General features: G+C 54.4%; 1 protein-coding gene across 1 annotated transcript in view; it reads left to right on the top strand.

Moving 5' to 3' along the window:
• Positions 1–24,424, top strand: part of AGPAT4 (1-acylglycerol-3-phosphate O-acyltransferase 4) — a 134,326-nt gene that overhangs the window by 107,797 nt on the left and 2,105 nt on the right. The window contains exons 4-7 of the mRNA XM_052645931.1: positions 9,741–9,902; positions 12,910–13,063; positions 16,726–16,828; positions 17,593–17,668. Of these exons, the coding sequence (XP_052501891.1) occupies positions 9,741–9,902; positions 12,910–13,063; positions 16,726–16,828; positions 17,593–17,668 (495 nt within the window). The remainder of the gene's footprint in view (positions 1–9,740; positions 9,903–12,909; positions 13,064–16,725; positions 16,829–17,592; positions 17,669–24,424) is intronic.

The raw sequence follows: 24,424 nt of genomic DNA, 5'->3' as shown, positions 1-24,424 counted from the left end.
TGGATGGTATTGAGAGGAAAAGCTGGTGGGTGGTGAGGGGTGGCTGGTGGTGGTGGGCGGTCCCCTCTGTGTCAGAAAACGACCAGGGCAGCCCGGGGAGGGAACGTTTCCAGTCTTGTCTCCTCCCCCACCTCCAACTCCTGGTCAGTTCAGGGCTCCTTCTGAGGAGAGAAAACCCTCAGTACCTTCACGGGGTCGGGGATGGGGCAGGACTAAGGAAGCAGGAACACAGAGATGCTCAGGGAAACAAGATCAGCAGCCATGGGGAGGGGCGCCACACAGAGAAGAGGGTGGGCCCCACGGGGTGCTTGGAGGGGAAGTTACCCATGGAGAGCGGACTGGGGACTACAGGGGGCCCAGGATTGAGAAGGGGAGGCTTTCGTGGAGTGGTGACTATCAGCGCCCTTGAGCATTTTTCTAGCAGAGACTCTGAAATCCTGATCAGCACAGCTCAGCACCCTAGGGTGCAGATGCTACAGAAAGTTTACCCAGCAGAGTGACCGTCCAGCCCACGACACGGGGACCGCTCATCTCCAGCCCTGACTTCCTGAACGAATACCGCCGCAATCGGATTGCGTTTCTCTCTTAGAAACCAAACACCTAGCATTGCGTGCAAGGGCATGAGCCTCTTCCCTTGGTCTGGAGACTGTTCAGGAGTTTCAGGAGTCCCACCCAGAGTGGGGTAGGCAGGTCTCAGGACCTCAGCTGGGACGATGCCGTTTCCGTCCTCACGGGAGCCCAGGTAACCTTGCTCTGGGGGCCGGCAGGTTGTCTGGGTTCTTGCTGAGATGTTCTCTGGGGACCTGGAGTTGGCACCAGAAGTGGAGGGTTGAGGAGGGAAGCAGCAAGTGACCGCGTCTCCCGGCCACCCAGCACTGGGGAAATAGCGGGTGCTGTGGCCATCATGGCCGTCTGTACAAATGCTGATGAAGCCACATGCTGGCAGAGGTGCTGCGAGGGGATGAGACAGGATGCCCATGACCTTGTGGGGCTGGGCCAGCTCACGTGGAAGTTGGCAGACTGTTCTCCCCCAAGGGCGAGGGCGGGGATGGGGGATGTTCTCTCTCCCAAGCAGGGAACAGTTACCATCCATTTGTGTCTCCCAGAGCAGCTGAGGTCTGCCTGGGGGGCGCGAGGCTGGAGGAGGAGCTGCCTGGCTCCTTTCCAAAGAGGCCCGTTCATTCCTTCTCCCCTTGACAGGAACCAGGCAGCATCTCGTCATATGGATTGTGCAGCAGTGCTTCTGTCTTAATTGACCTTCAGAAACACTCACCTGAGTCATCTCCTTTTTTTTAAGTATCATCACATGGTGTTGAGATCCTTCTGGAGTCCAAGAAGTTTGCATTTTGCAAGAGAAGGGACATAATAAGGAAGGTTCCTGATGAGGCATTTTTCATCTTCACATGTAACAGCCCAAGAGGAAGTGAGCTGAAATTGAAGCGAGTGAAATTCAAAGAAATTCTTGCATGCAGCCTCAGTCGCTTCAGTCGTGTCTGACTCTTTGTGACCCTTTGGACTGTAGCCCAACCAGGCTTCTCTTTCCATGGGATTCTTCAGGCAAGAATACTGGAGTGGGTTGCCATTTCCTCCTCCAGGGGATCTTCCCAACCCAGGGATCAAACCCACGTCTCTTGCATCTTCTGCACTGGCAGGCGGGTTCTTCACCAATAGCGCCACCTGAGGAGTCCTGAAATTCTTGAGAGGAGGGTTAGTAAATGTGAAATTGGATTTGGGGAGAAAGCACTGGGATTCTTTCAAAACAAGAGAAAACAGGAGAGGCCTTCCAGTCTTTTATGACCTTTTCCCCCAATTGGTCATTCTGGGGTCCTGTGCCTGCGACTCTGGTTCCCTTAGAGCTGGAGGGCTGGCATGGGCCCTGGTCATGGTCTTTAAGGGATTCTCTGACTTGTTCCTCCCTAAGTGAGTGTGGTGTGTGGACAGGCCAGGGTGTGATACAAGAGTCATGACTTCTGAAGCTTCGGGTCTGTTTACTTATCTTTCTGCTGCAGTAAAAATACGCACCGGCTCCTTCACAGTGGCCCTGAAGGTTGCCTAAGATGGTGTTTGTCGGGTCTTTGAGCAGCTCCAGGGCCTGGGAAGCTCTCCGTAAAGGCAGCCGTTCGTGTCCATTTTTATCTGCTGGGGTCACCGTGGCTTGGCGGTTACCCTAGAGGCCAACTGGGATGTTGTGTTCGGGTCTTTAAAGAAGCCTTGCGTGTTAGTTATCTATAGCAGGTGACAAGCCCCGAATGTAGTGGCACGATTTGAGTGTCCCGAAACCCTGGCTCAGCTCTGTGGGGGTCGTGGCAGAGTCCCTCCAGGGCTGGGTGGTGGTTGCATCTGAAGGCTTGCCGTGCAGGGACCCGCGTCAAAGTTTGCCCCGTTTGTGGCCAGGGTGACCCTCCCGCCTGGGTCTCTGCTCAGGCACCCCTGATCCCCAGGGGAGCAATGCGAGCTGGGTGGGAGAAAACACCCAGGTGAGGGAGAAGCCACAGCCTTCTTGTAACGCAAACTTCTGCCCGATAGGGGAGCTCACAAGCCCCGCTCCCTCCAGGAAGCAGGTGGGGCTGCGAGGAGGTACCCAGGAGTACCCGGAGACAAGGATCAGAGGGGCCTTCGTGGAGGCCGCCTGCCACCCCTTTCAGCCTCCAGCCTCACGTTTCCGTTGCTATCGTTCAGTCTCTGAGTCTCGTCCGCCTCTTTTGTGACCCCATGGACTGCAGCCCGCCAGGCTCCTCTAACGTGGTCTATTACAGCTCCACCTGAAAACAGATGGAATTCCAGCCGCGTGTCTACGTCCAGGAGGAGCAGAAGAAGAAGGGAACTCTGATTCCTAAGCAGCGGGCCCTCTCGAAGCTCCCCAGCGCCTTCCAGACATGAGGATGCAGATGACAATGAGGGCAACTGATGCATCTTCCAAACGTTTACCCAACAAGCAGATCGTGTAGGTTTTCTGCGGAAGTCACTGTGCTGGGTAGGATGGCGGGTCAAGGATGCGTGGAAAACTCAGTGACTTCAGATCATACAGAGAGGCAATGAGGTGTCATATAAGACCATGCGACACAGCCATTGAACCGTAATGAGGGGGATCATGTCCACGTGGGGTGCCCTGTGCGTGTGTGATATCTGACCACTCAGCCATCTAGTGGCTTCAGGGGGTCATTCTGAGTGTCATCCCTTTGTTTGCTTGGAAACAGAGGTCCTGAGGAGGAGCTGGGTCACGGTGGTAAAGGTGGAATATGAGGGGCTAGTTGGGGGACAGCTCTGTTTACCAACCCGTGGGGAAGGACTTCAGTATTTTAACAACTGGAAAATAACATTTCGGCAGTACCAGCACACGGACTGCTGTGCCCAGGGACGGAGAAACATCCCAGAAGGTGATGACCCCGGGCCCAGGCCTTGAAGGAGGCAGGTGGTTTTAGAAGGAGATGAGAGATGGAGGTAAAGGGAGAAACAAGAGGCAGGGGGTGGAGGTAGCTGGAGGGAGACCCTGGGGAGGGTGTGGCCAGCTGCCGTGGTCCCAGGCTCTGCTGACCGACTCTTCCCGCTGTGGCCAAGGGTCCAGATCAGCATTCCTTCTGCCTCCTCAAGGTCACTGAGGGGTGATTTTGAACCTATTCAGTTCAGTTCGGTCGCTCAGTCATGTCCAACTCTTTGTGACCCCATGGACTGCAGCACACCAGGCCTCCCTGTCCATTACCAACTCTCGGAGTTTATGCAAACTCATGTCCATTGAGTTGGTGATGCCATCCAACCATCTCATCCTCTGTTGTCCCCTTCTCCTCCTGACCTCAATCTTTCCCAGCATCAGGGTCTTTTCTAATGAGTCAGCTCTTCACATCAGGTGGTCAAAGTATTGGAGTTTCAGCTTCAGCATCAGTCCTTCCAATGGACACCCAGGACTGATCTGCTTTAGGATGGACTGGTTGGATCTCCTTGCAGTCCAAGGGACTCTCAAGAGTCTTCTCCAACACCACAGTTCAACAGCATCAATTCTTTAGTGCTCAGCTTTCTTTATAGTCCGCCTCTCATAACCTATTAATCCAAATCAGAAAAGAGATACCATAAAATCCAAGAAAATCAAGAACTGAACCCAGACTGAGTTAAACCAGTATTCTGGTTTAATTTGCCAGGATGCTTCTGATCACTGATGGGAAACGTGGTTCTTCCTGTACCAGATCACATGCATCTGAAAACCTGCATTTCTTGGGGTTTGATTCCAAAAGGACCACTTTTTTAACCATGGATTTCTGAAAGAAGAATGTCGATGCCAATTTGTTCAGAAAGGCTACATGAATGTTACTTCCTATAAACCTCCCATCAACGATCACATTCCCCCAGATTGTAGGTTTCCTGTGTTTTATTTTTCAAACGTGTAAAACTAAGCAAGAAAGGAGACACCCTAAGAAATGAATGTGGGCCCGGGTGTCCAGAACAGACACTTCTGTTTCCGTCTGCGTGCTCCAGTTCTCTGATAAGGGTGGCAGGGCAGAGGCAGACGTGTATGCAAAACCTGCCCATGTCACTGGCACCCTGGTTCCTACATTTACTAGCTCCAGGACCTTGGAGGTTATCTGACTTTTCTGAACCTCGGTGAACCCTTCTCATTTCATGCTATTTAAGAGTTTCATGAATATATGTAATATATATATATATTTTTAAATGGCTTCCCAGGTGGCTCAGTGGTTAAGAATTTGCCTGCCAGTGCAGGAGACACAGAGATGCGGGTTCGATCCCTGGGTTGGGACGATCCCCTGGAGGAGGAAATGGCAACCCGCTCCAGTGTTCTTGCCTAGAGAATCCCATGGACAGAGGAGCCTGACGGGCTCCAGTCCTCAGGGTTGCAAAGACTCAGACTGAGCACACTCACTACCACACTCTTGTGTGCAAAATCCCTCATCAAGCACATAGCACCAAGTAGGCACACCGTCATTACTCGTGTCTTTGACCCGGATCCGTTTCCCTTCATTGAAAGTTTCCTTATGGAAGTAGGGTAAGGTGTGGAGGACGCGGGAGGGACGGAGCGGATGTAACCAGCTCTCCTGGCCCTGGCCCTGTGCAGCTGCAGCAGTCTCCCATCACTGTTACGAACCACAGGTCACTTTGCATTTGCCTTCATCCCGGCTTCTTCATGGACACTGGTCCGGCTCTGCTTGGCTCCAGAGAGGGTTAGAAGTTTTTCGATGTGGAGAAGTGTTGTTTCCCTCTCGAGGGGCTCCCCTCGCCGCCGTGGCTGTGTCAGCCCTGTTAGCGTGGATTTGGGGGCCCGCAGGTGGGTCTGTGGGAGGCTCCTCCCCTCCTGCTCCCACCTGGTTAATCGGTTAATCCGAAGCTTTGTCTGCGTTGCTTCCGGGCAGCAGCAGCTCTGGAAGGATGCAGGGGGCCACCTTCTGCCTCTGCCTGTTCTCCAGCTGGGCCAGGCTGGCTAGGGTCCAGATGACACAGATAAGGACCCTGAGAGAATCGGGCTGAGGCGAAATCCCTTCCAATCCCGTGCACTGAGAGAATCGTTGCCACGGAAAGGAGTCCCTGGGCAGTGCCGATGCATCTTGAGCTCATAAAAAAATAGTGTAGTCGCTCAGTCCTGTCTGACTGTGTGCAACCCCATGGACTGTAGCCCTCCAGGCTCCTCTGTCCATGGGATTCTCCAGGCAAGAATACTGGAGTGGGTTGCCATTCCCTTCTCCAGGGGATCTTCCTGACCCGGGAATCCAACCCATGTCTCCTGCATTGCAGGTGGACTCTTTACCACCTGAGCCACGTGGGAAGCCCTTTTTCTTTTTTTTTTTCTTGAGCTCATAACCAAATGTATTCCTGGAAGTGGTAGCATGCCCTTTATTTTTGAGTAAGTATAGTCCTGAGTTAGACACTCCAAATTTTCTTTTTTATTAAACAAAATCCTCTGGCTTTTCTTTAATGAGTCAAAGTCGGATACATATTTTCTCATACCTTCTTTCTTAAAGGCATAGAAACCTTTGCTTGGCCTGGGGGAGTCATGTAACTGGTAGCGTTATCAAGTGTCCTGGAAGACTGTAAGCATATTTAAATAGTATATGTTTCAAGTCTTTTGGTCATAAATGAGTTGGCTCCTGTGAATCTCCTGGCCCAGGGCCTATTGGTGAGTGCTCTACTGAGTATAATTATTGTTATTACTGCATTCCAAACCTGGCTTAAGAAACGGGTTGAGTTAAAAGGGACATTCAGCCGCAGTGCCTGCTTGGTGGTGACGATGATAGCTACACGTTATTGAACACCCATGTGTCCTGTTCTCAGTGAGGAGCTTTTTGTATGTGTTTCCATGTGACATTAGATCTTTACAGCCATGCTTTCAGTTAAGCATGACTTTGCTCTTAATACAGCCAGGGAAGTTGAGGCCCACCAAGTAAACGTGATCCACATCAAGGCCTAAGCCTAACGATAGCATCCAGAGTTTTAAGGCTGAAAGATGGACTCAGTTCAGTTCAGTTCAGTTCAGTCGCTCAGTCATGTCCGACTCTCTGTGACCCCATGAATCGCAGCACGCCAGGCCTCCCTGTCCATCACCGAAGATGGACTAATCCAGCATAAAACTGGAAATGGCTCCTCTGTTCCATTTCTCATGAAAAATAACCAGACTGTTTTTGATCCGGAGCCTCATGTTCCAGAAGCAAATGGCTAAAGATGTGCTGATGTCAACCATTTCCTAAAGAGGGCGTTGTTAGGGGACCCTGCAAAGTAGTTTTCTGATTGAGAAGCAGCAAAATCTAACAAAATTTAAAAATCACTTCTAGTCTCACTATCCAGCAATAGTTACTATTATTTTTCTCTGCTTTTACCATTTTCCAAATAGACTATTAACTCAGCTTTGAGTCTACATTTAAAAAAAAAAAAAAGTTAGTCTTCATTTTCCCAGCCATTAAATATTCATAGAAAACAATTTTTTTTCATCGGCTATAAATCAAGAGTGTTGTTGAACTGAGTGTGTAATTATTCAAGCTGACTATTTTAGGCTTCATGGCCATGCAGCCTCCGTCATGACTTTGCAGCTCTGCTGGAGCATGGAAGCAGCCACGTTCCTAGCAGTAGGCAACGTGTATGTGAGAGCAGCCGTGTCCCAATAAAACTTTATTTATAAAACCAGGTGGCAGAGTAGATTTGGCCCACTGGCTACCTTTGTTTCATATGATATATCATATACAACATGATTCACAGAAGTCTTTAATTTTTAAAGATTGAGGTATGGTTAATTTCTACTAATAGGAAATTCCCCCGAGGGTACCCGTCCCCAGCAGACAGCTGTGATCGACTACACAGGATCTTTCTCCAGACCTCATGGCTGGAGTATATAATCCCTCTCTTGGCTGCGGGCTTCCCCCGTGGCTCAGTGATAAAGAATCCGCCTGCAATGCAGGAGCCACAGGTTCAGCCCCTGGGTCGGGAAGATGCCCTGGAGGAGGCCATGGCACCCCACTCCAGTATTCTTACCTGGAGAATCCCATGGACAGAGAACCATGGCGGCTACAGTCCGTGGGGGGGCAAAGAGTCAGACACGACTGAAGCGACTAAGCCCGCACACACACTCTTGGTTATAGAATAGATTAGTTTGTTAAGTCCTTCAAGTCGCCACAGGTTATTTTTGGAAAGAGTTCAGGAATATGTAATTTTCTAAATAATCCTGACCTGCCAAGAAGGTACGTTCAGTTCATTGTGAGGATGTTTTGTTTTCATCCTGTAGGCTGTGCGCAGGGGCCGTGAGAACACTTGTGCTGACGGGAGGGGGCCTCCCACGGCCTGAGACCCACCCGTGGACACAAGGGCTGGGCTTTAGCTGGTTTCCCTGAGGGGCGTGGTGACCTGGAGAGAGTGTGACCTGTGTACCAGCACCCCGTGGGCCCTCAGCCCTCTGTCAGCGAGTGCTCCCACCTACGGGGACCTGCCTCTGGTCCTCTGGGGCAAGCCCTCAGATTCTATGGCGTGGTTCTTTCCTTTCTTCCATTTTTTGCTTGTTTTGGCTGCTCTGATTGGCATGCAGGATCTTGGTAACCCAGCCAGGGGTCGAACCCTTGCCCCTTGCATTTGGAGCTTGGGGTCCTAACCCCTGGACCGCCAGAGAATTCCTCAGGCTTGGTTCTTTTCGAGGGGATTTGCAGGTGTGGAAATTTGTGTGTGGGAAAACCAAAAACAAAGTTAAAATGTAGCAAGGCTCCACCTGAAAGATAGCTTTGCTTTTTCTTCTCCCAAAGGGGAAATTCAGTTCCGTTCAGTCGCTCAGTCGTGTCTGATTCTGCGACCCCATGGACTGCAGCACGCCAGGCCTCCCTGTCCATCACCAGCTCCTGGAGCTTACTCAAACTCATGTCCATTGAGTCGGTGATGCCATCCAACCATGGCATCCTCTGTCATCCCCTCCTCCTCCCAATCTCCGCCCTCAATCTTTCCCAGCATCAGGGTCTTTTCCAATGACTCAGTTCTTTGCATCAGGTGACCAGAGTATTGCAGCTTCAACTTCCGCAGCAGTCCTTCCAATGATTATTCAGGACTGATGTCCTTTAGAATATTTGCTGTTTTTCTAAGGTCAAGGAGAGGTGGCTGTTTACATCTCTCTTCTGGCCCTTGTGGGTGGGTCGGGGGATTGCCTCTCTGCTGAGCTTTGCAGCTGTCATGGGAGTGTTGAGGAAAAGAGAGTGGGGCATCGTTTTGGAGTATTGTGGTGGAGTATCGTTCTTTATTCCGGGCCTCATAGGAGGGGCAGAGCCAGACACTTGTCACAGCTAAGGCCACCACCGGTCCATATCTCTCCCTCTGTCATCTCTGCCGTTGGTGGATAGCTGCTGTTTCTAGGAGCATCTTGGTTAATTCCAACCTTAGAGGCAAAAAACGTAGAATGCAGTCTATCAGATCCAAAGCTGGTTTTGCATCTCCCCTGCCTCTTCCACCCCACCGGATCCCTGCACACCGGCAGCCTTGGCGAGGCTCTGGCCAGGGCACAGGTGGAGCGTGCCCAGTGCCCCTACGGATTTGAATTCCCCTCCTGGTTTCCTAGCGTCTGACCCAGAGACCCCGCTGGGCCGTTGTCCCTGGTCTGTAAGGAGAGTGGTGTCCCCCCACCCTCAGAGCCAGCAAGGGCGCTGAGGAGTGGGGAGGAGTACGAGGCGGAGCACGCCTAGGGGTGGGCACCTGCGTGAGCTGGTGAAAGATGACATAGCACCCCGCAACCCCAGGGGTTCCCGCCCGCTCCGGGTGCCTCCCCCTGCCCCCGGAGAGCCTGTCCTCCACACAGAGAGCCTCCCCTCCCCATAGAGAGCTTCCCCTCCCCATACAGAAACTGTCCTCCCCCAGGAGAGCCTCCCCTCCCCATAGAAAGCCTGTCCTCCCCCAGGAGAGCCTCCCCTCCCCATGGAGAGCCTCCCCTCCCCATAGAAAGCCTGTCCTCCCCCAGGAGAGCCTCCCCTCCCCATGGAGAGCCTGTCCACCCACCGGAGAGCCTGTCCTCCCCACAGAGAGCCTGTCCGCCCCCCCAGAGCCTGGCCCTTTACCCCTCACTCGTGGGGCAAGGCTGGCATGGCCTCGACCTCCAGCTGACTGGCAGGCAGGCGGGCTGCTCCAGGTCAGTGGCCCCCCGGCCTCCGTGTCCTGGGGAGCTGTCTCTGCAGGCCCGGAATGCACGGTCACTCTTAGTTCTAGGGAGCTCCCTAGCAGTCCCAGGGGAGGGCCTCATGCCCCCTTTCACGGACGCCCTGGCCTGCCCACCTCTGTTTCAGGGCTCCAAGGTCCTGGCCAAGAAGGAGCTGGCCTACGTCCCCATCATCGGCTGGATGTGGTACTTCACCGAGATGGTCTTCTGCACACGCAAGTGGGAGCAGGACCGCAAGACCGTCTCCGAGAGCCTCCTGCACCTGCGGGACTACCCCGAGAAGTACTTTGTACGTGCACGGCCTGTGGGGCATCCGGTCACACTTGCACACGCTCAGGCGATCGTGAGACACACACCTGGGGTGCCCTGGCACACTCACACACACTCAGGGTGATCGTCACATACACACTCAGGGTGCCTAGGTCACACTCACACATGCTCAGGCGATCGTCACACACACACCTGGGGTGCCCCAGCACTCACACACACACTCAGGGTGATCGTCACATACACACTCAGGGCACCTAGGTCACACTCATACACACTCGGGGCGATCGTCACACACACGCCTGGGAGCCCCGGTCACACTCACACACACTCGGGCGATCGTCACACACATGCCCAGGGTGCCCTGGCACACACACACTCAGGGTGCCTAGGTCACACTCACACACACTCAGGGCGATTGTCACACACACGCCTGGGGAGCCCTCATCACACTCACACAAGCCCGGGGAGCCCCGGTCACACTCACACACACTCGGGCGATTGTCACACACATGCCTGGGGTGCCCAGGTCACATTCTCACATACTCGGGGCACCCAGGTCACACACACACTCGGGGTGCCCTGAATACACTCATGCACTCTTGAGGCAATCAGTCACACTCACTCACATTCAGGGTGCCTGATCACACTCACACACACTCGGGGCATCCAGTCACACTCACACCCACTTGGGCTGATCATTACACACACACTCAGGTGCCCAGGTCACACTCACACATACTCGGGGCACCCAGGTCACACACACACTCGGGGTGCCCTGAATACACTCACGCACTCTTGGAGCAGTCACACTCACTCACACTCAGGATGCCTGATCACATCACACATGCGCTTGGCATCCAGTCACACTCACACACACTCGGGGCGATCATCAAACACAGGCTCGGGGTGTCCAGGTCACAGTCACACACACTCAGGGTGCCTAGGTCACACTCAAACACACTCGGGGTGCCCAGGTCATGTTCACACACACTCGGGGGCCCTGGTCACACTCACACTCTTGGGGTGCCTGATCACACTGTCACACTCTCGGGGAGATTAGTCACGTTCACACACACTTGGGAGGCCTTGGTCACACACAGGGCGATTGGTCACACACTCTCTGGGCACCCAGGTCACACTCACACATGCTCAGGGGCCCTGGTCACACTCACACTCTCAGGGTACCTGACCACACTCACACACTCTCGGGGTGATTGGTCACACTCACACACCCTCGGGGGCCTTGGTCACACACACACTCGGGGTCTTGGTCACACACACACTTGGGGTGCCCTGGTCACCCTTACACACACTCAGGGGCCTTGGTCACACACACTCGGGGTGCCCCAGTCACACTCACACACCCTCGGGGGCCTTAATCACACACACACTTGGGGTGCCCTGGTCACACTCGCACACCCTCGGGGACCGTGGTCACACACACACTCGAGGTGCCCTGGTCACACTTACACTCAGGGGCCTTGGTCACACACACTCGGGGTGCCCCAGTCACACTCACACACCTTCGGGGGCCTTGGTCTCACACACACACTTGGGGTGCCCCAGTCACACTCACACACCCTCGGGGACCTTGGTCACACACACACTCGGGGCCTTGGTCACACACACACTTGGGGTGCCCTGGTCACACTTACACACACTCGGGGTGCCCCAGTCACACTCACACACCCTCAGAGGCCTTGGTCACACACACTTAGGGTGCCCCAATCACACTCACACATACTCGGGGGCCTTGGTCTCACATACACACTTGAGGGGGCCCCGGTCTCACACACACTCAAGGTGCTTCAGTCACAAACACACACTCAGGGTGCCCCAGTCACACTCAGACACACTCGGGGGCCCTGGTCACACTCACACACACTTACCCCCTGCTTCCCGAGCCTCCTCAAGCACAAACCCTCGCTCTCCGAAGCTCACAGACTCTTGAACACCGTAGATGTGGGGGCCAAAGGTCATGCCGTGAGAGGAGGCAGGCTCAGCTGTCACTTCCTCAGGCTCCTGTGGGGCTGTGTGTGATTGTGGCCTGTGCTGGGGGATGGTGCATGTGACCTCAGGGCTGAGCGTGTGACCTCGGGGCTGTGCGTGTGACCTCAGGGCTGTGCGTGTGACCTCACAGCTATCTGAGTGGCTGTGGCTGTGTGTGTGACCTTGGGGCTGAGCATGTGACCTCAGGGCTGAGGATGTGACCTCAGGGCTGAGCCTGTGACCTCAGGGCTGTGCGTGTGACCTTGGGGCTGTGCGTGTGACCTCACAGCTATCTGAGTGGCTGTGGCTGTGTGTGTGACCTTGGGGCTGAGCATGTGACCTCAGGGCTGAGGATGTGACCTCGGGGCTGAGGATGTGACCTCGGGGCTGAGCCTGTGACCTCAGGGCTGTGTGTGTGACCTTGGGGCTGAGTGTGTGACTTCGGGGCTGAGGATGTGACCTTGGGGCCGAGCGTGTGACCTCACAGCTATCTGAGCAGCGCACAGATGTGTGTGTGACCTCGGGGCTGAGCGTGTGACCTCGGGGCTGAGCGTGTGACCTCGGGGCTGAGCCTGTGACCTCGGGGCTGAGCGTGTGACCTCAGGGCTGAGCGTGTGACCTCGGGGCTGAGCGTGTGACCTCGGGGCTGAGCCTGTGACCTCAGGGCTGAGTGTGTGACCCTGGAGCTGAGCGTGTGACCTCATAGCTATCTGAGCAGCCGTACAGATGTGTATGTGACCTCGGGGCTGAGCGTGTGACCCTGGGGCTGAGTGTGTGACCTCGGGGCTGAGCGTGTGACCTCGGGGCTAAGCGCGTGACACTGGAGCTGAGCATGTGACCTCACAGTTATCTGAGCGGCCGTACAGACGTGTGTATGACCTCGGGGCTGAGCGTGTGACCTAGGGGCTGAGCCTGTGACCTCAGGGCTGAGTGTGTGACATTGGAGCTGAGCGTGTGACCACGGGGCTGAGCATGTGACCTCACAGCTATCTGAGCGGCCGCAGGTACGTGTGTGACCGCCATCCTGTCCCCTTCAGTTCCTGATTCACTGTGAGGGCACACGGTTCACGGAGAAGAAACACCAGATCAGCATGCAGGTGGCCCAGGCCAAGGGGCTGCCCAGCCTCAAGCACCACCTGCTGCCTCGCACCAAAGGCTTCGCGGTGACCGTGAGGAGTTTGAGAAATGTAGGTAAGGACGACCCCGCGGGGCCCCCTGCAGCCAGGGAAAGGGACCCCCAGCACCCAGAGGGGAGCCAGGGACGGAGGCTGGCAGGTCACCCCCGGTTAGCCTGGGTCCAGGCTCCCAGCGTCAGATGAGCGGCCACAGCCCTTCACGACTGCACACACACCGCTGTGAACACCCACCACGTGCCGAGACACCACTCACCACGTGCAGACACGTGCACGCCAGGCCAACCCTGCTCTCTACTGCTCGGCACCGGTGCTGCAGGCTGCGGGTGGCGCTGGGTTCCCCGGGGGTCCCACGCCAGGTCAGCCCAGGTTTCTGGGGTGGTTCTGCTTTGTGCGGCATTTCTTGCCTGTCTGTGGCACCAGCTGCCTGCCCCCCGCCCGCCAACAATGATCCCTGTGGCCTTGTCGCCTGAGCCCTGGATGGCTGTAGGTGAGGACGAGGCGCGAGCAGCCACAGAGCCAACTTGCTGCAGTCTCTGGTCTCCCGCTGAACCCTCCTCCCTTGGGGTTTGGAGACGTGAGTCTTTACCCTCTCCTGCCCTGCGGCTGCTCCGGAGGCCCCACTGCCTTGTCCCTCATCTCTCGGGAGGCAGGAGCTGGGGGACCTCCTCCCCCCGCTTCACCCCAGGCCCCCAACCCCCACCCCACCCCACCCCGGTGCCCCCCTGCACCGTCTCTGCACCCCCTGAATCCCAGCCACATCACCTGGTGAGGCCGAAGCCCGCACCTCCCCCCAGGCCTGCATCGGGGATGGGGGTCGGGGGTGTAGGTGTGGACGGTGTGCGGTGCTTCTCTGCCGTCCCCATGCCTGGGGGCGGGGGGGCCCCGGGAGCTCTGTGACCACGCTGACCTGTCCCGCGGAGGGAACAATGGCAGCGCTGACTCCAACACGTGCGGCTCCTAAAGATCTCTGACTCTGCTCCGGTTACCCAGCGCCCCTCCGCTGATCCTTCCCTCGGTTCCCTCCTACCCGAGGTCCCCACATTGCTCCTCACTGGCCCCGTGCTACCTGCATCACCGCCTCTAATCCTCACATCACCCAGGCAGCCTGCCATCACTCCGGGGAGAGGAAGGGACCGCTGGTCCAGGACTCAGTAGCTCCCAGCACCGAGGACCTGCTGGGGGTGGCCCATCTCCCCTTCCCTCTGGGAGCCGGGCCTCAGGGGCCCCAGCTGTCTGCCTGCACACTTGGTTTGCTCTGGTATCACTCCCTGTCAGCTAGCTCCCTGCCGCTCCCTGGTGAAGTCCAGCAACCAGCACAGGAATGCCCAGGGCTACTCCATCTTGCAGACACACCTCCTGGCATCTGCTCCCTCCAGCAGGGTCAGGAGGCCTGGGGATGGGGCTGGCTCCTCCCCTCACCAGCTGTGGACCCAGGGGGCAGGTCACCCCACCCCTCGGATCCTCTGTTTGCTCTTCTGTAAAACTTCTTAGGGTTACGAGCAGTCTTAAACGAGAGAATACACGTGGGTGACTCAGCATCAGGGCTGGCACGTCGTAAACATCTCATTGAACGTTAGCTCTGACTCGGAGCTCTCTGCTGCCCGCTTCACCCCTCGCTGTCTCTTCCAGGTGGGGGTGTTGAGCTTCCAGTTCTGATTTTCCCCGTCTGGGATGACTTGTGAGACTCCCTGAGCTTTGCCTACAGGTGGAAGGGGCCAGGCTGCCCAGAGGCTGCCCCAGTTCCCTGGATAGTAATAGTGATGATGGGTGATAGCAGGGCACTTCTGACACCCCAGCAGCACAAGCATCTCACACACGCAGCGTGGCCAGAGTGTGTGCCTGCCGGATGCAGCGGAGGAAATATATTTTGACTTCCAATTCGCAGATGGGGAAGTTGGGGCTGAAGGATGAGGGAACTTATCCCAAGCGGCTCCACCCTTACACGGTGAGCCAGGGTCTTACTGAGGCAGCCTGGCGGGTGGGGCCTGAGCCTCCTTCTCCTGGGCTCTGCAGTCACGTGCGTCTAGTGCCTGGCCCGGTTCTGTCACTTTAAGACCTAGGGTTTCTTTTTTGGAAAAGGAGGGAACCCTGCAGATTTAGGCTGTTCTCTGGGGAACTCCCTGCGGGCTGTCCCCCATCCTTGATTAATCGAAGGGACCCCACCTCTGTGGCAAGCGTCAGGCTCCTATGTCAGAGCGGCCTGAAGAAAGGAGGTGTGTTTTGAAACCCTTGACCCAGCATGAACCCTCACACCCTGGGGCTCTGCAGCCTGAAGGGTTTTTGTTCTGTGTCGTTCATTCTGTGCTTACAATGGCTGGGCGATGTACTCAGCTGAGGTTACTCTCCACCAGCCTTTCTCTTCCTGGGTTGGGGGGTGGTGGGGACCGCCTCTCCCCGCCAGGGAGGACAGGGGAGTGGTCTTGTTGCTTGGGTTGGGGGTGGGGGGTGGGGAGCTGCCTGCCTGTACCCCTTCAGGTCAGCAGGAGGGCCCTTGGCTAAGAAGTGGTCCAGCTGCCCGAGCGCCCCGCTGTGGCCCCACGTGGTGGTCGGGCAGCCAATTAAGCAAACAGACAGACCACGTGACTTTGTACCCGCCCATCAGCCGCTGGTTCTGTTGGCGGTAGTGGTGTGTGCAGGGCTCTTGCTAAAGTCTACCGAGCGCAGGGCGCTGGGCCCTTCGGGAGGCGCTGACTTGCACCGTCCTGAGTCCCCTCCGTTCTCCAGGAGAACGAGGCTCAGAAGGCCTAGTGGACTGTCCAGGAGGAGATCCCACAGCTGGGAACAGGTGGTTCTGGGGCTCACACCCAGGCTGGCTGCAAAACTCCTGCTCTCTTCACTGTCCAGTCCTGTCTTACCGGCTGTGTAGGAAGGGCCATCTGTTAGCACTCCGTGTTTCCACCCTGCTCTCCCCTTCACTGTTCCTTCGGGCATCCTCCTGCCCAAGAAGCATTCATGAAGCCTGGGCCAGGCCCTGGGGCTGCAGCGGTGGGTGTCGACATAACTTCCATATTTGTTGTTCCTCTTTCAGTCCCTTAACGTGTGTCCGTCTCTTTACGGCCCCATGGACGGCAGCAGGCCAGGCTTCCCTGTCCTTCACCATCGCCTGGAGTTGGCTCACACTCACGTGCACTGAGTCCCTGATGCCATCCAACCATCTCATCCTCTGTTGTCCCCTTTCAGTATGTTGACAGTACGTCTGCTCACCATTGGGTAGACATTAAAATCACAGTCTTGTTTGTTTCCCAGCTATGTGTCAACTGACTACACCATATTTCAGTTCCTTAGGAAGTCTCCAGTATCTTATTCTCATTTTCATATTTTTCTAGGGGAAGGATGCCCATAGAATGGTTACATTGCCACGACTCAGAGACTTCCTTAGATAGTATTCTTTGGACTGCTTTAACCATTAATATTTGTTTACATACCTGTTGTAGCACAGCTAGATGGGTCATTGTAGCACTGCTTTAAATTGATATGACCTCAATAGTAAGTGTTTTCTATTACTAAGTTATAGTGTGCTTTTCTGATGGTGGCATGTGATGTGTGTTCAATGTAGAGTGTTTGGACAATATAGAAAAGTGTGAAGAAGAAACCGTAGTCCCTTCATTCCCAGATAATCAGCCAGCAATTTGATTCTTGTTTTCCAGTATGTATATTACAAAACGGAATTGGGTTCACACGCTATATACTGCTTTGTATTTGTTTTATTTTTTGTAGTTTCAGCTGTGTATGACTGTACACTCAATTTCAGAAACAATGAAAATCCAACACTGCTGGGAGTCCTCAATGGCAAGAAATATCACGCAGATTTATACGTTAGGTAAGTCGGCTCCATTTCCTTTCCAGAAAATGGAATGCCCATCTCAAAGCAAATAAGTCACAAACGACCCGCAGACCTTCTCCCAGGGGAGTGTGCTAATAATTTCGTGCCTGCAGTTGGCATTGAACGGAATGTGTTCACAGTCCTGTTTATGTCGGGAGACTCATGCTCTGTTGTAAATAATTAGGTTAAACCTCTCTTCTCCCCAGCCACTCTCTGACTCTCTCTCTCTCATCAAAGAGCTTGGGTTTGAACAAATGAGAGATAGTATTTTACAGTCCATTTGTTGAAACTGAGTGCAAGAGTTTATTTTATTGAACCCTTTTCTTGGAGGGTGTATCTGCTCCATAGAAATGGGCACAGATACAAGCATTCTAGAACTTACAAAGAGGCCTAGAAGCAAATGGAGACCACTTTAGCGGCATCTCACTTATGTGTTATAGTCCAGGCTAGGGAGCATGGAGAGGCAGGCGTCTGCTTGGACGGGTCTGAGTTGTTGAATGGGCCCTGGCCCATTCCCTGGTGGGCCGTGACTGCATCGGGCCTAAATTTCTCCAGTCCAAGGAGGGTTTGGGTTTCCCCTCCTTTGATCAATTGCATCACCCTCTCACTTCCATGCTATCCAGGCTGCTGAAATAGAAGCCGAAAGGTGTTCATTTGAATTAACACCTTTAGTTATGTTAGTTTGAACATTGTTAGTTTGAACCGGTGTTCGGGGCACTTGGCATGGGCCTCCCCCTTGCTAGCCACTCTCTGCCTTGCAGGCGGATTCCTCTAGAAGAAGTCCCAGAGGAGGAGGACAAGTGTGCGGCCTGGCTGCACAGACTCTACCAAGAGAAGGTCAGTGCTGGGGGCCGGCTCCGCGCCGTCCGAAGCTCCCTTCCAAGTGGCAGCTGTGGGTGCTGGCGCCTTTGGGAGTTTATAGAGGCGGCTGAACCTTTCTCATGGGGGAGACCTCATGCCCCGGAAAACAACCACCCCAGATAATAATAGTCAATAGGGGCTATAACGCTCTACTTGGCAACAAGGGAAAGCGAAAAAGCGAAAGCAAAGCCGCTCAGTCGTGTCCGACTCTTTGCGACCCCATGGACTGTAGACTACGAGGTTCCTCCATCCGTGGGATTCTCCAGGCAAGAATACTGGAGTGGGTGGCTGTTTCCTTCTCCAGGGGATCTTCCCAACCCAGGGATCGAACCCGGGTCTCCAGCGTTGCAAGTATGCGATTTTACCATCTGAGCTACCAGGGAAGCTCAGGCAACAGGGAAAAGAACTCGCAAAATTCTTTTAAAGGGGGCTTCACAGGAAGAATGGAACTATGTTATGGGTGTAGTGGACAAAAAAAAAAAGGGTCCCAGGAACCCTTGTCCATTTTCCCGCCACTGGTCCCAAGGCAGAATATTCTTGAGGGTACGGGGGTTCTCTACGGCAGCGATGGCTGAGTCCACAGTTAGGTAGCATGTCTGGTCCCAAAACATCACCAGCATAAGCAGGACGAAGGCCCACAAGGTTCAGCCGGGCCAGGTTTGATCTGTGCCATGCCCACCCCAGCACCCCTGCCCAGCCCCCGGACACCTGTCCCCCCGCCCCCCCCCCCCAACAGCATCTCCGATCGCCCCCATGCTCTTTCTGTCCTCTTAGCAAGGCCTTATCTTTCAGTGGTCCCCCCACACAGACACGCACAGGGCAGAGGGAAGCTTAATCATTACTACACTGACTGCTCGTTCTTACGCAGGAGAAGGTTAGCCTCACCTGGTGAGGCAAGCACTTTCAGGCACAAGAAAACGTCTTTTTGAATCTGCAGTCCATTTGGAACCCAAACCAGTTCGTTATCTAGAATCAGATACATTCTATAGGCCTCTGATTTCCTTTCACCGAAGTCCATGAATACGGGCTGGCTAACGTTCGCGTTTTTTCCACCCCACGGCTTAAGAGAAGATGGTCACACGGAACTTTAAGGGGACCTGCACTTCACTGAACAAGAATTTTAATCCTACCTTTGAGACTGTGTTAGGATTTCTGTCTAAAAGACTCCCAAATCTCTACCATCAGATGAAAGAGATGCTCTTAGAAATGTGCTCGGTTTTTGGAATCCAGATCCTGGCGCTATATTCTCATGGCAGGAAGTCGCGTCTGTGTTCCTAAGGACGAGCTTTTCCAGCAATGACTGTAGACCCCTCTCTCCGAGCTGCCTTTAGCCTCCCTTCGGGGGCATTTACAGCAGACCTGTCTGTTCTCCTCTCAAGAATGCTCAGGAGAGACTGGTTGGCCTGCCCCCAGAGCACAGAATTGCAGGCTCCTGGGCCTCAGCCTCGGGGTCTTAGGGGGTTTGAGGGGGAACCAGAAATGTGTGTTTCTGGGACACTGCTGTTGATGTCGATGGGCTGAGGGCCCGAGGGTGGAAACGCACTGCCTGATTCTTGTCAGCAGCGAGATGCTGCATTTCCGATGTGCTGGCGCCAGGCCTGGGCTCAGACTGAGGAAGACAGGACAGCAGAAGCTCCGTCCCTCGGGTCTCCTGCATGAGGCAGCATTTTCCTGGTGCCGTTTTCTGCTTTAGTCAGTTCAGTTCAGTTCAGTTCAGTTTAGTCGCTCAGTTGTGTCCGACTCTTTGCAACCCCATGAACCACAGCATGCCAGGCCTCCCGTCCATCACCAACTCCCGGAGTTCACTCAAACTCATGTCCATTGAGTCAGTGATGCCATCCAACCATCTCATCCTCTGTCATCCCCTTCTCCTCCTGCCCTCAATCTTTCCCAGCATCAGGGTCTTTTCAAATGAGTCAGCTCTTTGCATCAGGTGGCCAAAGTATTGGAGTTTCAGTGTCAGCATCAGTCCTTCCAATGAATATTCAGGACTGATCTCCTTTAGGATGGACTGGTTGGATCTCCTTGCAGTCCAAGGGACTCTCAAGAGTTCTCCAACACTACAGTTCAAAAGCATCAATTCTTCGACACCCAGCTTTCTTTATAGTCCAACTCTCATATCCATACATGACCACTGGAAAAACCATAGCTTTGACTAGATGGACCTTCGTTGGCAAAGTAATATCTCTGCTTTTGAATATTCCTTCTAGGTTGGTCATAACTTTCCTTCCAAGGAGTAAGCGTCTTTTAATTTCATGGCTGCAGTCACCATCTGCAGTGATTTTGGAGCCCTCCAAAATAAAGTCAGCCACTGTTTCCCCATCTATTTGCCGTGAAGTGATGGGACTAGATGCCATGATCTTAGTTTTCTGAATGTTGAGCTTTAAGCCAACTTTTTCACTCTCCTCTTTCACTTTCATCAAGAGGCTCTTAAGTTGTTCTTCACTTTCTGCCATAAGGGTGGTGTCATTTAGCAGTAGAAAAACCTGAAAAATGTGCTAAGAAAAGGCCTCAGAGCTGAATCCTTTCATAAAGAGCCACACACACACACCTACAAACGTGGCCCCCAAACCCCGTCAAAGCAAAGCAGGTGTTTCTCCACCAGCAACAGACATTCAGGCACGAGCCTGTCTTTGTGCAAAGCGAGTCCACTGGGCTTTCCTTGGAGGCCCCCTTTTCTTCTCATGGTCGTGGATTTCCCTCTAAACTGTTTCGGCATGAAGGGACGGTGCTCAGTTTGGAAGTTCTCCAAAGGAGCATCTAGGTCAGAGCTCTCGAGCTTGTGATGAGGAAACTAAGGTCCAGATACAAGGGAACAGCAGGCATCTTCCAGCTCATTCATCAGAGCTGGAGGCTGAGGGGCCGGGGCCTGCTCCCACAAAGGGCTGGGAGCACAGCCCATCTCTGGGGCACTGAGCAGACCTCTGAGGCTGCCCTTTTCCCTTGAGGGCTGACCACTGACCAGTGAGAGAAGGTGGTCAGCGGTGCCTCCGTGAGGAAACGTGATCGAACTTCTGTGGTTTCCGCGTCAGCCCCGTTTTCTCAGGAGCCTGCGTGGGTCTGGGGCTTGACGTGCTTAAATCCCGGTGGCCCACCACGTGGGGCCAAGGGGTGGGGGGCTTCTTTTTACCATCACGTTTCCAGCGGACGGTGTCGAAAGACGATTCTGTTGACTCCAGGCTTGGGGTTTTAGGGGTGCAGCTCTCAGACTTAACAAAAAATGAAGGGGGTGGGCAGCCACAGATTCTCGGCCAACACTTTGTTCCAGCAGGGACGTCAATAAAAAGGAAGCTGCTTCTGCCATTTCAACACTCTCTAAAACAGGAAGGGTCTCAGCTCTGAAAACAGGGCCATCCTTTAAGTGGGACAAATCTCGCAGTTAGAAAACGTACAACGTGTCTTACATGTCAGCATTTGGGACACCCCACCCCGGCTGGGGGGTAGGGGGTGGTACCAGCTTTGAGAAGCATTAACCACCCTCGTGTACTCTCCTTGGCGACCCACGGCTGGCTCCCAAGTGAACTCCGCCATTTACCCATGATCCTAGACCCTTCGCTCCCCAGAGCCTTCATGGTTTCTCAATTGTGTGGTTTGTAACTTTTCATCTCTAATTGAAAGTGCTTCTCTGGGAAGTTTGACATTTGTGGAAAGGATTAGCAATTTGCCATTATGGTATTTCCCAGGTGGCTCAGTGGTAAAGAATTTGCCTGCAATGCAGGAGCCATGGGTTCGATCCCTGGGTCAGGAAGATCCCCTAGAGAAGGGAACCCACTCCAGTATTCTTGCCTGGGAGACCCCATGGACAGAGGAGCCCGGTGGGCTAGAGTCTCTGGGGATGCAAAGGGTCGGACATGACTGAGCGCCCAGTGACTAACAGTCGTGGGGTGCCAATTAAGGCACTAGTGAAGGAAGCAGCATTGTGAGGGGCTCTGTGGGTGTTCCCTGGGTCCCCGAGGCCAAGGGTGGTCTGAGTCGGTGCAGAGCTGGGGGCACAGGGCAGGGAGCCGGCGGGAGGGGCTGTATTTGGAGCACCAGCCTTTGGGCATTGGAACTACGTGGTTTTCAAGCTGCCGCTGGGTCTTCCACTTTCACAGAGGGCATCACTCCTTGGAAGGGTGGCAGGCCTGGCCCCACAGCACCATCCTCTGCAAACGCCACTTTCCCCGGCCTGAGCCCTGGCTGGCGCCTGGGGGAGCTGTTCCCAGAAGCCTCCCCCTGCCTACCCCCAGCTCTCTGTGTCCCACTTTCTTTTTCCTCTCCTTTTCTTCCCTTTCTACCCCAAGGTCATAAGAGAAAATTTCTTTTGCTGACTGAACGCTGGCAAGGCCCGCTTAGTCCAGCCGTACGTGGGCGCCCAGCCTCCATGCCCTCCTGGCCGGGGCGTTGGTGGCAGCTGCTCTCAGTGTAGCCTCGGGGCACTTGTCCTCCGCCAGCAGGCTCTGCTGCTCCTACAGACTTTGGGGTTGACGTTTCTTTCTAGGAATCAGTTCCCACTTCTGGTGTATAACATGCCACAGGATAAGACACGGAGACCAAAAATGGAGGCACCGTTAACGGTCTCCTCCCTGCTGGGTGGACTTTTAGCAAAGAAATAACGCAGCCCAGAGAGGGCAGTGGAGCTGACGTCTGGCCCCAAGCCAGGCATCCACATCCTACAGGACACGGTCACAGGGACACAGCCTGGGAGGCTGGCGGGAGTCACAGGGACACTGGGGAACAGTGGGGGTCTTGGGTGAGGTTTGGTTTTCTAATCGAACCAGAGGAAAAAACTCTGAATATGAATTCTGAATCCTGCTGACTCCTAGAAAAGGGAGTGCCTTCTCCTCCTGTTAGAGGTACACAGGAAAAAAATCTTGGCTTAGCAGATGGCTTACTGGAAATGAGAAAGAAAAAGCATCCCCAGTTCCCCACTGTAACATTACGGTGCATGCTAAGTTGCTCAGTCGTGTCCGACTCTTGGCCACCCCATGGACTGTGGCTTGCCAGGCTCATGTGTCCATGAGATTCTCCAGGCAAGAGTGGGTTGCCATGCCCTTCTCCAGGGGATCTTCCTGACCCAGGGATCTTACCCAACACTCTTAAATCCCCTGCATGGACAGGTGAGTTCTTTACCATTAGTGCCACCAGGGAAGCCCAACATTATTACAATAGAAAAGCACTATCAAGGCTATTGAAGGAAAAAGTTCGAGAAAAGAAAACTCGCCCATTTTTTAAAAGGGTGAATTTTATGACCTGTAAATACACTCCAATAAAGCTTTTGCTTTTTTTTTTTTAAGGCACCGAAGTATCATCTCCTGTCTTAGTCCAGTCAGGCTTCTAAAACAAAGTGCCACAGGCTGGGTGGCTTATAAACAGCGGAAACGTCTTCCCCACAGTTCTGGAGGTTGGATGTTGAGGAGTTCAGGATGAGGGTGCCAGTGTGAGCGGATTCTGGTCCCAGCCCACGTTGCTACGTCCTTCCGGTCGAGGGGCGAGATGGCTCTCTGGGGGTCTCTTTCATAAGGGCACTAATCGCATTCATGGGGACTCCAGTCTCATGACCTGTAACACCCTGCAAGGCCCCTCCTTCTCATACCTTCATCTTTGGGGTAAAGACTTCAGCATAGGAATTCAGGGAGGGAGGCTCAGACTTCCAGTCCACCGCACCCTTGTTACCAGGCTTCACTGGGATGAGAAAAATCACCCAAGTTCTGGCAGGAAGTGGAACCGGAGGCCCTGGCAAGTTAGGCACCATCCTGCGGGCCATCCGCATGTCACTGTCACTTCCGAGGAAGTCCTCCGCCCAGCGGCTGGCTGTGGCTCCCTCACCTCCTTTTGTTTTCGGTTTGCTGGTGCTGGGTCTTGCTTGCTGCGCTGCTGCACACGCCTCTCTTGCTGCCGCAAGCCGGAAAGCTGCTCTTCGTTGTGATGCGTGGGCTTCTCACCGTTGTGGCTTCTCCTGTGAGGCAGCGGCCTTAGGGCGCACAGGCTTCAGGAGTAGCTGCACACGGGCTTGGTTGCTACGTGGCCTGTGGCATCTTCCCAGGCCGGGGGTCAAATCCATGTCCCCTGCGTTGGCAGGGAGGCCCCTATCCACTGTGCCACCGGGGAAGCCCTCCTTTACCTCTGGAGGGTGGAACACTCCACACACGGTCCAGTCTGTTTACAATTGCTTGATCACGTGCTTTTCTTGAGACCCTCCTGACTTCCCCCCAACCTCCAGGAGACCCAGGAGGGAAGTTGAGGAGGGGCAGGAGTTTGGGGGTGGGTAGGCGGGAGCTGCCATGCAGAGCCCCTGAACTGCCCAAGAAGGGCCAGAGGTTCTCCTTCCAAAGCAGCCCATCTGAGGATTCATTCTAATCACGACCTTGGGAGGTCAGAACATGGCATCGTCCAGTACATCTTGGTTGGGGAAGAAGATAAGTATGGCCAACTAGACATCTCTTTCTCAAGTGGATAAAAGTTTAGCACTTAATTTTGGTTTAGCATCAAAATTCAGCACTTAAGGTAGAGGGTTCAGGTGCACAGAAGCTCGTTTCTCCAGAAAACTCGACTGCCGGGGGAACTGGGCCATGATGGGTGAGCTGGCCATCTGAACCACTGATGCGCTTTGCTAGGCGAGCGCCCTGTCGGCCCCGGGATGCTGTTAGGGTATTTGGGTCAAGCTGGGGAGACTCCCGTGCCCTTGCCTGGGCTGGGGAGGGTGGGACCCAGCGGGCCTGGGTTGGGTTGGCCGGGTGGCAGGTGGTCAGC

This window comes from Budorcas taxicolor, chromosome 9 (assembly GCF_023091745.1).
Source record: "Budorcas taxicolor isolate Tak-1 chromosome 9, Takin1.1, whole genome shotgun sequence".
NCBI classification, from domain to species: domain Eukaryota; kingdom Metazoa; phylum Chordata; class Mammalia; order Artiodactyla; family Bovidae; genus Budorcas; species Budorcas taxicolor.
Note: the sequence above shows the minus strand (reverse complement) of the source record. Positions and strands in the feature narration are given on the sequence as shown.